This window comes from Periophthalmus magnuspinnatus, chromosome 8 (genome assembly GCF_009829125.3).
Source record: "Periophthalmus magnuspinnatus isolate fPerMag1 chromosome 8, fPerMag1.2.pri, whole genome shotgun sequence".
Lineage (NCBI taxonomy): Eukaryota > Metazoa > Chordata > Actinopteri > Gobiiformes > Gobiidae > Periophthalmus > Periophthalmus magnuspinnatus.
In genome coordinates, this window is record NC_047133.1 from 7,399,757 (window position 1) to 7,414,680 (window position 14,924).

At 41.1% G+C, this 14,924-nt stretch overlaps 1 protein-coding gene across 1 annotated transcript in view; it reads right to left on the reverse strand.

Annotated features, from left to right (window-relative positions):
- radil2a (Ras association and DIL domains 2a) overlaps positions 1–8,603 on the reverse strand; it is a 48,828-nt gene extending 40,225 nt beyond the window's left edge. Inside the window, exons 1-3 of the mRNA XM_033971421.2 lie at positions 8,051–8,603; positions 5,003–5,347; positions 3,519–3,751 (exon numbers count right to left, since the gene is read on the reverse strand). Of these exons, the coding sequence (XP_033827312.1) occupies positions 3,519–3,751; positions 5,003–5,347; positions 8,051–8,184 (712 nt within the window). The 5' untranslated portion in view covers positions 8,185–8,603. The remainder of the gene's footprint in view (positions 1–3,518; positions 3,752–5,002; positions 5,348–8,050) is intronic.
- Between the last annotated feature and the right edge of the window lie 6,321 nt (positions 8,604–14,924).

Below are 14,924 nucleotides of genomic sequence, written 5' to 3' on the forward strand. Positions count from 1 at the left end.
AAATCTGAGGGGTTTATTTTTAACCTGTTTGTAGTTTAAGCAAACAAAAATATACAAATAAAACAGATATAAAAAATGGCTGATTCAATTGTTTTTCTTGACCAAAAATCTGCACAAATCTGCCTCACAATCACTACATTTGAAGCTTAAGATCTCAAAATATGTGAGGTCAAATGAAGCTCATTGAGGTTAGCAGTTATAGGGAGCAATTTGGAGCAGAGTTCCATATTTGGAATTCCAATATCTTGATTTACAAACACAATAGTGAAATAAATCATGTAGAGCGGGTTAATATGAACATTTAAGACCAAAATGACGAGTCTGACAGCAGCAGTTGCAGAGAGAAGAGCGATGTTTTTCAGTGAGTTTGTTGGAGCCGAAAGCGTGCCCATGTGCACTTCCTTTTTGGAATGCAGCAGCTGGCAGGTTAGCTTTATCCATTTATATATACAGTCTACAGAGAGAACACAATTAAATGGTTAAAAGCTTAAACAATTTGATTTTGCACAATGGCTCCTTTAGACAAATCCCTTATCCATTATTGCTTATTTCATTTATATTATTTTTATATGCATTTATTTATTTGTGAGAAAAAACTGCAGTTACTACTCCATTACTACTTTCCCATATATTTGGACGCTGAATCTGTCCCGCAGTGAAGTGAGAGACCACACTGAGCTCTGTGGCATTAGGCTCAGGAATGTCCCCATAGTCACACAGGCAGCGGCTCTTATCAGCCCTGGGAACTTTTACACTGACCCGAACTGACACAACAAAGGTGGGAACACTTCAAATGAAACACAAGTCAAGAAAAAGGGCTCTCAAAACATATGGGCATTTGTCATGAAGACGTGGGTCAAATGAATCCAAGGCAAAATTACTCAAATCTGATTTTTTTTTTATGATTTGGAAGTAGTGTCACGATGCAAAAAATCCAGGCTCAAATTCGACACTACAAAAAATCCCGATATCACAGACTGTATATATAAATGAACACAGCTAACATGCTAGTTGCCTTATTCCAAATAGGAAGTGACCATGGGCTGTGCTTCCAGCTCCATCGACTCTGGCTCCAATTCACTTTACATTGAAAAACTGTGGCCCCTCTCTCTGTAACTGCTGTTGTCAGACTCGTCATTTTGGTCTTAAAATGTTCGTGTTGAGCTGCTCTATATGATCCTGGGGTTTTTATTTTGCTGTTTTGCCCGTAAATCAAGAAATGAACAATAATAACAGTCAAATGAAGAGGAAGCAACAGGTTTGATTAACAGAGTTTTTATGTGTCTGGTCCCTGCGGGTGGAAAGAGGTCGTATCTTCAACAGCCTCGCTCCGGATTGGCTCTTTCGTTGCTATGATACTCGTGGTTCGATTTCCAAATGTGGAACTCGGCTCCAAATTGGCCCCTATAACTGCTCTAGCCTCGATGAGCTTCATTTGACTGGAGCTGAACGCTGTGGGTGACGTCACACTCACTTAGTCCACTTCTGTATAGAGTTTATGCTCAATACTGATTTCAATACCACAATGATAATGAAATGTCGTTCCTTTGGTTATAATATTGCACAGTATGGCATAAAACGCATCTGTCTCCATAGGGAATATTCCGAAGTATAGTTTTCTATTTGCTATTAACAGTGTTACTTTAAATATTACCATGTGGTCTTATAAGCTCTAGTACTGTTAATGGCCCCATATTACACTATTTTCTGATTTATGTTATAATGTTGTTTCCTTGTCACAAACAGACCTGGAGTTGTGTTTTGTTAATTTCATTCACACACGTTTAACACACAAACCCGGCATATTTAGGCTGAGTTCTTCTCTCAAACTGAAAACACTCTGTTCCACCTTGTGATGTCATCATGTGGTGATACAGGAAGTGCACCACTGTGTTTTTAAACCACACACCTTCACTAGAATCATTTGAATAATTCCAGCTCTCGAAATGCCGAACTAAAGCTAAAAAGTAGCTGTTCCCTTAAAAACTTCATGACATCACAAGGTGGAACGGGGCATTTTGAGCTTTGGAGATGTGACAGACGAATAATAAAGTGTTACTCAAACATGTGAGAATGAAACGAAACACAACTCCAGGTATGTTTTCGAGGAGATAACTTTGTAAGGGTCAATTTTGTGTAATATTGGATCTTTAATAATATTCTTTGTGATTGGTGAAGGATGTAACTGTGTGTCTGTCCAGTGGTGCCTTGGTTCTGCACAGACTCCTGCTGTGAAACTAAGATAAGATTTGAGACAGTCTTTCTTTCGTCTGTCACTCATTGTGGTCTCCATCCGCCCCCTCACTCCTCCTCTCTCCCTGTGCCCTGTCCCACCCAACCCCCCTCTCCCTCCTTCCCCTCTCTCGCTCTCTCCCCTGTCCTCTGTCCCTCTCCCCCTCCGTGCTCTCGGCGGGGCCTCTCTTTCTCCCAGTTTCTCCCGCTATTCAATATTTCTCTTTTTTCTCTTCCCCCTCTCTCTCCCCCGCCTCTCTTCCTTCTTCTCCCCCTCTCTTCAACTTCAACTCCTCCCTTGCACTCTGTCCCATCCCTCTCGCCCTCTCTCCCTCTATCCTCCTGTGCTCTCTCCAACTCTCTCCCTCTGTCCAGTCTCTCTCTCTCTTTTCTCTTTCCCCTCTCTCTCTTTCCCCCTGTTCTCCCCATCCTCTATCCCCCTGTCCCATACCCCCTTCCCTTTGTTTTGTCTCTCTCCCCCGCCTCTCTTCCCCCTTTTCCCCCTCTCTCCAATCCCTCCTCTTTGCTCTGTCCCATCCCTCTCCCGATCTCTCCCCCTTCTCTCTCCCTCTATCCTCCTGTGCCCTCTCCAACTCTCCCCCTCTGTCCAGTCTCTCTCCCTTTTCTCTTCCCCCTCTCGCTCTCCCCCTGTGCTCTCTCTCCTCTCCCCCATCCTCTATCCCATTCCTCCTTCCCTTTTGTTTAGTCTCCCTCCCCCTCTCTGCCTCCTCTCTCCCTCTCTCTCTCCCCTTCTCTCCCTCCTCTCTCCCCCGATCCCCCTGTGCTCTCTCCCTCCTCTCTCCTCCTCTCCCCCTGTGCTCTCTCCCCCTCTCTGCCTCTGTCCCATCTCTGTCTGATAAGCTGAACAATGGAGGTTGTTGGGCTGCAGAGGGAGAGCGGGATAAGGCCTCCTGGAGCTCTGCGGCCCACACTGAGTGATTGATTACAGGGATGCTACGCTAACTGATAGCACTGACAGTTCTGGAGTATTTTAGAAGCTTCCTGAAGGCGATAATAACATTGAACACACAGCGGTGAGTGTCTCTTCTTAAAGACCTGCTCACCTGTAAATACTGCAAAATTGACTTTTCAGAGCTTTTCACTGAGCCTATGAAGTTGTTTTTGGAGTGATTCATGTTGGAATAATCTTTAATCGGCCACTGTGACGTACGTATTTCCTTCCCCAACTTTAATATCTTGGACTTGTTTCTTTTATTAAGTCGTTTTAGATGAATATTGTGATTTAAAATGTGCACATTACAACAAATTGAACCGACTGCGCTCACCTGCCGTCACCGTGTCTGTGCTCCTCAGGCTCAGCTCCTCCACGCTCGCTCTGCGCTGGATCTCAAAGCGTCGGGAGAAGCCGTCTTTAGGTTTCCACAGCGACTGAAGGAGGAGGGGCTTCTCCGAGTCGGCGACCACACGGAAGCACTCCCTCTTCCACTGGGTCTCCACGGTCCGACCAATTACGTCGCACAGCACGTAGTTCCCAGGGTCCTCTTTCTCCAAACAGTATCTGAACAAGCACAGAATAATTAAAGGTGGACTGTGTAACTTTTCTAGTGAAGGATCTATTACGTGATGGTCTAGAGATGTTATTGCTTTAAATGGGATGTTCTACTCTATGCATTAAAATGTAACATGGTGATCTAAATATGTTATAATATTGTGTTAGCAGATAATGCCCCATAGAAGCAAAACACCTCTTTAACATCTATTTTTTTATTCTACAGTTTGAGCAGGAAGCAAAGATCATTGATGGCACAGTTGCGACAGGGATCCTTCCCGTGGCTTTAGAAACTCTGAGGTTTTTTCAAGCCCCTGAAGAAGAAAGACTTTGTGGTTTATGTGAGCTTGGTGGAAAGTGGAAAGTGAAGCTCATTTTTTGTTGTATTGTCCATTTTATGACGAATTTAGACATTCTTTATTTGATGAAATGTTCACCCAGTGCCCTGAAATGTTCTGGTGTAATGACGACAACAAGATGAAATGGTTGTTTAATTCTAATGTTTATAAGTTGGCGTCATTTCTACGTAAAGCCTGGAAGAAGCGGCAGATGAGTTTGTTTAAATGAGTCTATTGTTTTTTGTAACACACGTCTGGAATACTGTATTTTGTTAATGGTTTATTATAAGTCCATTAAAAAATCAAATCAAATCAATATTCTATAAAAAAATATCTCAAAAACCTCAGTGGTGTCGCCCCTCCACAGATCTGACGTATAACCTACCCTGGTGGTGTCAGTTGTTTGTTTAGTTGCTATACTGTGAAACATTTCAAGTACACGCTTTAAACCGGGACGAGGGGGCGTGTCTATTCTCACACACCTGGATACTGTCATGAAAAATTCGGACTGCAGATGGCGCTCAGTCCACTGTGTATTTTCTGCAGGAAAATGGTCATTCATAAACCATTTTACTGTCCGATAATCAGGAAGTGCGCTGTTGGCATGCTAGTTCTCGCCTCAAAATTGTGAAAAACGCTTATAAACTCGTCATGGTGAGTAATTAGGATGCTCAGAATGTATAAAGTATGTGAGGAGTAACTTTGGACCACTGCAAACTGTTTAAAATGAACTAGTTTTTCACGTTTTGAAGACGATAAAAATCAGGTACAGCTCCGAGTCTTTCAAGTGCGGCTCTTGGCACTTGAAACTCAACACTTTGAACGCATTCGCTCACAATGGAAGTGGTTTGCATTCTCCACTTTGAGTCTCCTTTGTACTAAACCCTGAATTATGTCGTTGTCAGGTTGCCAGATCTCTCACCTCTCCAGCGCCTCTTTCACCAGCTCCTTAGCTTCTGACTGAATCGTAGCCAGGACACTTTTGTAGTGTGTCCCGTGACAGATATCGCTGCCAAAAATTTTCAAAATCCCAGGAGCTGATTTCTGGTGGGACAGTTCGGATGGGTCGTCGACGGTGGGCAGGTCCCCGCTGAGGCTGCCACTGTCCGGCAGCTTGCCCCGGCGAGCTGCCCTGGAGTCCCGCAGGTTTGGGCTATGGCCGAAGACGCTGGAGAGGCGGTTGTTGTGGCGACGGATTTTGCTTTTGGCGGGCTGCCGGACCCCCACGCTCTCCGACGAGCGAACGGTGCTGTCAGACTGGGTGGATCTGGAGGGAGAGAGAGAGAAAGAAAGAGAGGGAAGGAAGGAGAGGTAGAGATAAAGTGACAGAAAGACAAAGTCAGAACGAAAGGGAGGGAGAGAGTGAGGGAGAAAGAGAGAGAAGAAGGGAAAGAGAGGAAGAGAGGGAGGACAGATAGAGGGAGAAAGGGAGAGAGTGGAACAAAAAGAGCAAGGGAGAGAGGGAAAGAGCGAGAGAGTGGGTTAGAAAGAGAGATGGAGAAAGAGAGAGAAAGAGAGGGAGGGTAGAGAGAAGAGTGGGGGAAGAGTGAGGAAGGAAAGGAGAGAGAAAGAGAGGGAGAAATAAAAGGAGAGACAGAGTCAAAAAGAAAGAGAGGGAGAGAGAGGGGGGAGATCAGAGGAGGGAAAGAGAGGGAGGGAAGAAGAGAGAGGTAGTTAGAGAAAGAGAGGGTGAGAGAGGGAGAGATGGGAGAAGGGAAAGAGAGGGAGAGAGAATGAAAGACAGAATGTGATACAGGCACAAAACACAAGAACTTTTTAAGGCCTTTTTTTGGCCCAAATTTAACTCAAGCTGTAGCAAAGTTCACAAAATAACTTCCTCTTTTGTATAAACCACTGCAAAAATATTTCCTCAGATAAAAAGTCTTGATGATGAGGATTGTAAAAACAAACAGAAGTCTTGTGTTTCCATCATAAACCGAAATCAAATCCTTAGACTAAAATCCAGCTGACTCATATCAGAACCTTTTTCAAAATTTCAAAATATTAAAACATCCAATGAGATTTTTTTTTCAAATTTGTCTTGGTTTTTTTCCGAACTTAGTCAGATAGATTCTTTAAGTCAGTTTTACGTTTAAGGTTTAAATCTGAAAAGTAAAAAGTCAACAGTTAGAACACAGGATAACTAAAGAGATCATTTGGCCTGTGTGGTGTAACAGCATTAAGAACGAATAAAGAGGAGCTCCACGTTTGGAAACACTGAGCTCATCGTGGACGTGTAAACTTATTGTGAAATGTTTTATGTCTGATTCAAATGATGATAACTTCACCAACATCAGAAAATGATTAATTGCCCAAGAGCCGGATTAGAAGATAATACACAGACATGTTTGAAACACAGAGGAGAGACAAGGGGGGGAGGAGAGGAGGGGACAAAGAGGGAAGGAGATGGGGGGACAAGGAGAGAAGGAAACTAGAGACGAGGAGATGAGGGGACAAGGAAATGAGGGGACAAGGAGACAAGGGGAGAAGGAGAGGAGGGGACAAAGAGGGAAGGAGATGAGGGGACAAGGAGGGAAAGGGACAAGGAGAGGAAGAGGGAAGGAGAGGAGGGGGACGAAGAGGGAAGGAGACGAAAGACAAAGAGATGAGGGGATGAGGAATGAAGGAGACAAGGGGACAAGGAGTGAAGGAGACAAGAAGGGAAAGAAACAAGGAGACAAGGAGGGAAGGAGACAAGAGACAAGTAGATGAGGGGACAAGGGGATAAGAGAACAAGGAGGGAACATAATGAGGAGACCAGGAGACAAGGGGACAAGGAGGGAATGAGACGAGGAGAGGAGGAGACAAGGACACAAAATAGCCAGTGCTCCCCAAAATATTTTTGCCTCATTTTCCTGTCATGATAATCACTGTATCGACTTGTCGTTCAGTTTATGAAGCTGGAACAATATAGTTTTGGGGTCAATATTTATCTGTGTACTTTTTTTCCATTACTGGGAATTTCTTGTCAACACTATAAGATTTAAGCGGTAAAAGGTTGAATGTATAAGTAGTTGGTTGGTCCTACACTTTTATACAACTGATGTTACCATTGTGTCTATCCACAAGGTTACAGTTAATGGTATCAAACATCAGCACCAATACTGACGAATTTGCTGGATCGGGTCTCGATTTCATGATATCAGTTCAGTCGATATCCTCCTTTAATTGACTGTAATAAGACAATTTACAGGCTGACTTTGTCCCGGAGCGTCTCATACCGTTTGAGCTTTTATTCATATAAAGATATTCTGTAGTGATTTGAATAATAAATAACAGTTGCATGACACTATTGGATCTCCGTGTAATAAGCTAACTGTGTTTTTAAAGAAGCAAGTGCCATTCACGGTAATTACGCTGGTATCGGTTAATATCTGTAAAAGTCATTGTATGTAAAACGTATAGTGCAGTGCCATTTCAAACTAATAATGGTAAATGGCAAACTAATAATGGTAAAATTTATATGTACCGCCAACCTGTGGGTCAGCGGATCAGACTGCTCCATAAGGCTGTGGTGCTGTGGTGGTCCTGGAGTTTAGATAGGCTCACCACAAACAAAACAAGTGTATAATCAAACCAAAAGTCAGATTTTTAATTTGATTTATTTGTTTATTTATTTATTTATTTTAAGTATGTTTCTTCAATGAATGACGCAGTATGTACTAAAGTTGGTTGGGTGAGTTTTGGATATTTCATGGTGAAGTACAATGTGATCAATAAGGGAAAACTGGCATTTGCCCCAAACTGGGAGTATGACGTCATTGCGCTATTGCGTCATCACGTTCTATAATCTGAAATGCACCACTAAAGCAAAAATAAATAAATAAATAAAACTAAATAAAAACAAAAATAAATAAAAAAGAAAGAAAGTAAAACAAGAACATGAAAAATAAAATAACAAATAATAAATTAATACATTTAAAAAACAAAACAAAACACTAAAGCCAATATAAGTATAACGGGCACTTACTGCATGGATCCATTGCTGGGCTTTCGTCCCAGTTTGGCGAGGCGTCTCTTCGGGGAGCGAATGAGCAGCCCCACGGACAGGTTCAGGCTTTGTTTATTATTCACGGGACTGCTTCTGTCCTCGGAGATCATCATTGCTCTTTTCTGCTCATTTAAACATGAGAAAACTGAGAAAGTCGCTAGCGTAGTCAGGCGTTAGCATCCTCTCCTTACGCGTCAAAGTGTCGGTTAGTTTTTGGATAACGTGGCGCACGAAAAACGTTACAAAGATTTTTATTTTATTTTTTTTTAAACGGGAAAATGTGAGTGTTTTACCACGTTTAACCCGTTTCAACGAAATTATTCGAGCACCAGAAAGTCAATATTTAACTTTACAAATCACTGCTGCGCATAAAATCCATATAAAAGTTTATCCTCCAGCGACGACGTAACCAACGCGTGATTTCGCAGCTTAATTAGTTCGTTTATCGCTAAAAACTGAAAGAGGACATCGGGAAATGGCATCTTCTTATCCCACGCTGACCTTCTGACAGACAAATCCACTAAATCCCGAAGCGTGGATCTGAGCGGACTGAATGAACAACCTGTTACAGCAGAGGAGAAGAGAGACGCCAGCAGGGGGCGTGGCCACGGGCTGCGTCACGGGAGAGGGGCGGGGATAAGAGGAGGACACGCCCACGAAGACAGAAATAAGATAAATTTATGCTTAAAGAGACTGTATAACGTTTTCCTCATCACAAACAGACCTGGAGTTGTGTTTTGTTTCATTCACACATGTTTAACACACAAACCCTGCATATTTAGGCTGAGTTAAAACAGAAAACACTCTGTTCCACCTTGTGATGTCATCATGTGGTAATACAGGAAGTGCTCCACTGTGTTCTTAAACTCCATATGCCTTCACAGGAATCATTTGGATAATTTCAGACCTGGAATTGACTAACTCTACTGAATTAAAGGTAAAAAGTAACTTGAAAACTACCACTTCATGACATCACAGAGTATTTTGAGCTTTGGAGGTGTAATAAAGTGTTACTCAAACATGTGTGAATGAAACAAAACACAACTCCAGGTCTGTGTTTGAGGAGGAAAGCAGTGGTATAAGAAGTACTCAATTTTGTTATTTAAGCAAAAGTGCAGATAATGGAGCAAAAAAAAAATAAAAATAAAAATAAAAAAAGTAAATAGTAAATCACATGTAAAAAGTATTAAGGTATTTGTTTAAAAATGTACTTAAAGAGTAAAAAGGTATTTTGTGCATATTTTGAGGGTTTATAAGGGTTCGGATGTAGTGATTTTAATCAAAATAGCTGTAATTTGCACAAACTAAGACTTACTTTTCAGTCCAAATCTATTTAAGTAAAGTACAGATACCAAAATGTTTTACTTAAGTACAGTACTTTACTACTTTTACTTTGTTACGTTCCACCACTGGAGGTAACAGCATTATAACATGACGTAAAGCTCACAGAAGTCAATTTGTGTGCAGTATAATAAATAATATAAACGATAATATCTGCGAAAAGTATAATATACAAATATGCCTGTTCATCTCCTTTATTATCATATCAATAGTTCTAATCTGACACAAGTCTTTATTACAGAGAAAAACAAAACTGTAAAGGCATTTTATATAAGTAATTCAAATATATAGCACATTTATTGAAACATTTTAAAATTCCACTTTAAATTATTTTAGTGACGCTGCATTCAAGGCTACAGAGACTACACCCAAAACATAAAACACGCACACCCCAAACATAAAACATACACACACATACGCCTAAAGGATAACACACACACATTCAAAGCATAACACATACACACACATACAACCAAAACATGAAACATACACGCACATACACTCAAAGCATTTATGCGCTTAGGGCTCCACCTGGTGGCTCTGCTAAGAACTACAACAACAAACAGTTAAAACAAATGGCCAAGGAAAAATGTCAGTTATGTCAATATTTAGCTAAATGGAGGATGTAATAAAACTGTTCCTTGTTTAAAGATGTTTTGCAATTATGGGCTAACATTTTCGTACTGTGTTTAGCCCTGCACTGATTCAGATTTAACACAGCTCCTGCTCTTAAATGAGTTCAGCTGGTCTTTGTCTGTTTTTCATCCACGTTTTCATATTTCCATCCATCCATGTTCTTCCACTTATCCACTTATTCCACTTATTGTATCTTGTCCTTTCAGTCATAACCAAAGCTCATGATCACAGTTGAGGGTAGGAACGCACGTTGACCGATAAATCAAGAGTTTTGCCTTTCGACTCAACTCCTTCTTTCCGCATCACTACATCGATCCAACTGTCAATCTCACGCTCCATCCTTCCCTCACTCGTAAACAACATTATATTTGTTTAATTTTTTTTCACTAAGATCATCCGGCTGAGTTCTGGACTACCACTTCATGACATCACAAGGTGGAACAGAGCATTTTGAGCTTTGGGGATGTAGCCAGACTAATAATAAAAGGTTACTCAAACATGTGTGAATGAAACAAAACACAACTCCAGCTATGTTTTTGAGGAGGTAACAACATTATAACGCGGTTTAAAGCTCACATGAGTCAGTTGTGTGTACCTTTATGTCTATGTACTTTTGTCCTGTCCTCTAAAGCCTGTTGTGAGGAAGGATGAGTTTCCTCGCTGTATTAGTGGAGCCCACAGCCGGTGAACAGTCAGAATCACTGGGATGCGTCATGTGACTAGATAAAGTTTATTGAATACTGTACAGGTTGTCTGATTGAGAGTGTGTGGTTCTGAAACAACAAGAAAATATAAACAATAATGAATAAATGTAAATGTACAAATCACACAATATGATTATCAGGAAGTATTAGCAATAACAGTGAAAACAGTGAGGAACTGGTAAAAATGGCATTATATGAAATTAAATAAAAGGCTCTATATTTGGCAGTTTGGAAGTTTTTACCCGAAGGAAGAAAACAAATGCCATTCAAATAAAATAGCTCCATCTGGTAGTTGCAAAAATATCTACACATTGGTACAGTACAGTACAGTACAGTAAATACAGTAAATGTAGTATTTACAAAGGCTGCTGGAGGTCTGGCTTAGGACCACGTGACAAGATGTGCTCTGGGGCCTACAACCAATTAAGATGCAGCAGTGCGAAACTTGGATAAATGGCCAGAACTAGTGTTAGACTATAGACGCACAATACAAGAATATGGAACAGTAAAACTATTTGGCAAGGCAAGGTATGAAATCAACACTGCGGTACGAGGCGTCAACTTACAGCGGGTCAAATGCAGGCTAGGTGTGATCACAGGAACTGAAGACAGGTCAAAGGTTTTAGCCACATGTTTGAGGGACACAAGCCACAAGACCCAGTTCCTTTTGCTGCGTGGGACACTCAGGCACCTCTGTAACGCAGGTATAATATCGATACTTTGCAGTGACGTCACGCTGGGGGTGTTCTGCATGCACCTCTATAGTGGAATGTACAGCAGTTACCATGGAGACACACATTAGAAAACACAGGATTGTATGATTTGAACAGCGCATTTTCAGGAGCCTGCGATCAATCCGAGCGTTCATGGTCCTGTTTAGGAGTTTGATTGTCAACAAAAAGGTGAGAGCGACTAACTGAAGAACTGTCGGCTAATGCTAGCTAGCTTGTGACTGTGGTTTTATGTGTGAGAGATTTGTTTAACAGCTCACCTGATGAAGTTCCAGCTAAACCAGCTTTTTCTGCTCAAATTGTGTTAAAATAAAGCTCAAACTAAACTCTAACACGCCTCAGATAGAGCAGTGCTTACAGTTAGCATCACACTCCCAGGGATTGTGGTTAAAGGTGCGCTATGTAACCTTTATGGTGGTGGATCCAGCACATGCTTGTCACTGTGGAGATGTTACTGCTTTACCTAGAATGTTCCACAGTTTGGCATTAAACTTGACACCTTTTAGACAAGCTCAAAGATTCATTAATTCCACAACGTAAATAACACCTCAGCAGCCCCCCAGACACTTAGAGCTGACTCACTTTGCACCTGTAACTGACAAAACTGTCCAAGAGATCGTCACCAGTCTGAGTTCATCTACATGCTGCCTCATACTGTCACTTCAATCTAAAGCTTTGATGCCACAATTCTGAGCAATCTGCTGTTTTTAGGCAAAGTCCTTTAAAAAGTTGCTTACTAACAGCTTATTAACATTCTCCAAATTAACAACTCAAGTTTGATGTTTTCCAGCACCACAGCACTGGCACTGCTCTTATCAAGGTGACAAATGACATCTGATTCAAGTCCTATCTAAAATCGGAAAAAAATCGGAAATCAGAAAAAAATGTCCATGACCTGTGGGGTGCCCCAGGGGTCAATCCTGGGAAATTAGCGTTTCAGTTGATTCCCCATGTTCATGCCTCTACTTTGAAATTTGTTTAAATCCAGGCTCTAAACGGTTCTGTTTAACTGTGCATATGACTGAAAGGTTTTTATTCTGCACTTAATGTTCATTTTATGATGATTATTTGTGTTTTGATTTGTTGTGTTGTGATTTTAATGTCTTTCTTATTCTGTAAAGCACTTTTTACTGTATGTACCAGTTGTGTTGCCAGGTGAGGTCTGCGGACGGGTGAGTTTATATTATCAATATAAACAGTGGTGGAAGAAGTACTAGATTTTTTTATTTAAGTAAAAGTACAGATACAAGTAAAAGAATCAGATGAAAAAATGTACTTTAGTAAAAGAATCAAAGTATGTTTAAAAATGGCCTAAAGAGTAAAAAGTATTTTGTATGTGTCTGTGTGTATCTGTGTGTGTCGGGGTGTGTCTGTGTGTGTCTGTGTGTGTTTGTGTGTCTGAGTGTGAGTCGGGGTGTGTCTGTGTGTGTTTGTGTGTCTGAGTGTGAGTGTGTGTGTCTGTGTGTGTTTGTGTGTCTGAGTGTGTGTCTGTGTGTGTTTGTGTGTCTGAGTGTGAGTCTGTGTGTGTTTGTGTGTCTGAGTGTGAGTGTGTGTGTATGTGTGTGTTTGTGTGTCTGAGTGTGAGTCTGTGTGTGTTTGTGTGTCTGAGTGTGAGTCGGGGTGTGTCTGTGTGTGTTTGTGTGTCTGAGTGTGTGTCTGTGTGTTTGTGTGTCTGGGTGGGGGTGTGTGTGTCTGTGTGTGTTTGTGTGTCTGAGTGTGAGTCTGTGTGTGTCTGTGTGTGTTTGTGTGTCTGAGTGTGAGTCTGTGTGTGTCTGTGTGTGTTTGTGTGTCTAAGTGTGAGTCTGTGTGTGTCTGTGTGTGTTTGTGTGTCTGAGTGTGAGTCTGTGTGTGTCTGTGTGTGTTTGTGTGTCTGTGTGTGTGTCTGTGTGTGTTTGTGTGTGTTTGTGTGTCTGTGTGTGTGTCTGTGTGTGTTTGTGTGTCTGAGTGTGAGTCTGTGTGTGTATCTGTGTTTGAACAAGAGGAAGAGAATTTTGCAGCAAAGTGATGAGGAAGCAGTGATGAGCAGGAAATGACATAAAGTAACAGTGGTTAAAAAAATACATGTGAAATACACGTTAAAATACACACATATATAACAAAATGAAAATGAAAGCCAGACTTAAAGCAGACATACTGTGCTTGTGTCTGCTCTATAGTTTTAATCTATGATGGACACGTGGATCATTATGGTAGAATTTGCACAAATCACAATATTCATCTAAAACAACTTCATACGTCTCCATAAATACACAAAAAACATGATACTAAACTGTACTCAGGAACTAGACAAACCTGATGTGATGTGCAGTAGTTTAATGAGCAGGATGCAGCTGATTGTGTTGTGATAGAGCTCTGAAGACTCAAAACATCTTTAATACCCCATAGAAGTAAAGTACCCCTGTTTAATACCCCATAGAAGTAAAATACCCCTGTTTAATACCCCATAGAAGTAAAATACCCTCTCTTTAATGCCCTACAGAAGTAAAATACCCCTGTTTAATACCCCATAGAAGTAAAATACCCCTGTTTAATACCCCATAGAAGTAAAATACCCCTGTTTAATACCCCATAGAAGTAAAGTACCCCCTCTTTAATGCCCTACAGAAGTAAAATACCCCTGTTTAATACCCCATAGAAGTAAAATACCCCTGTTTAATACCCCATAGAAGTAAAATACCCCTGTTTAATACCCCATAGAAGTAAAATACCCTCTCTTTAATGCCCTACAGAAGTAAAATACCCCTGTTTAATACCCCATAGAAGTAAAATACCCCTGTTTAATACCCCATAGAAGTAAAATACCCCTGTTTAATACCCCATAGAAGTAAAATACCCCTGTTTAATACCCAATAGAAGTAAAATACCCCTGTTTAATACCCTACAGAAGTAAAATACCCCTGTTTAATACCCCATAGAAGTAAAATACCCCTGTTTAATACCCCATAGAAGTAAAGTACCCCCTCTTTAATGCCCTACAGAAGTAAAATACCCCTGTTTAATACCCCATAGAAGTAAAATACCCCTGTTTAATACCCTACAGAAGTAAAATACCCCTGTTTAATACCCCATAGAAGTAAAATACCCCTGTTTAATACCCTACAGAAGTAAAATACCCCTGTTTAATACCCCATAGAAGTAAAATACCCCTGTTTAATACCCTACAGAAGTAAAATACCCCTGTTTAATACCCCATAGAAGTAAAGTACCCTCTCTTTAACTGCTTTGCTGCACATAAAGAAGTGAAGTGTGTTGCTCATGGACAGCAGTCTGCATTAATCGTGGCTTGGATGAACCCGACAGCCTCTTCCCATGAGCTACACTTGATTTGCGCAGACATGACTCTTTTATTTTGAAGAACCAACAGGAAGCCTAACTCACTCCCGCCCGTGTGGACCGCTGTGTGCGGCTGTCTGCTTCATCACAGCGCTAAAGTTTCAGTAC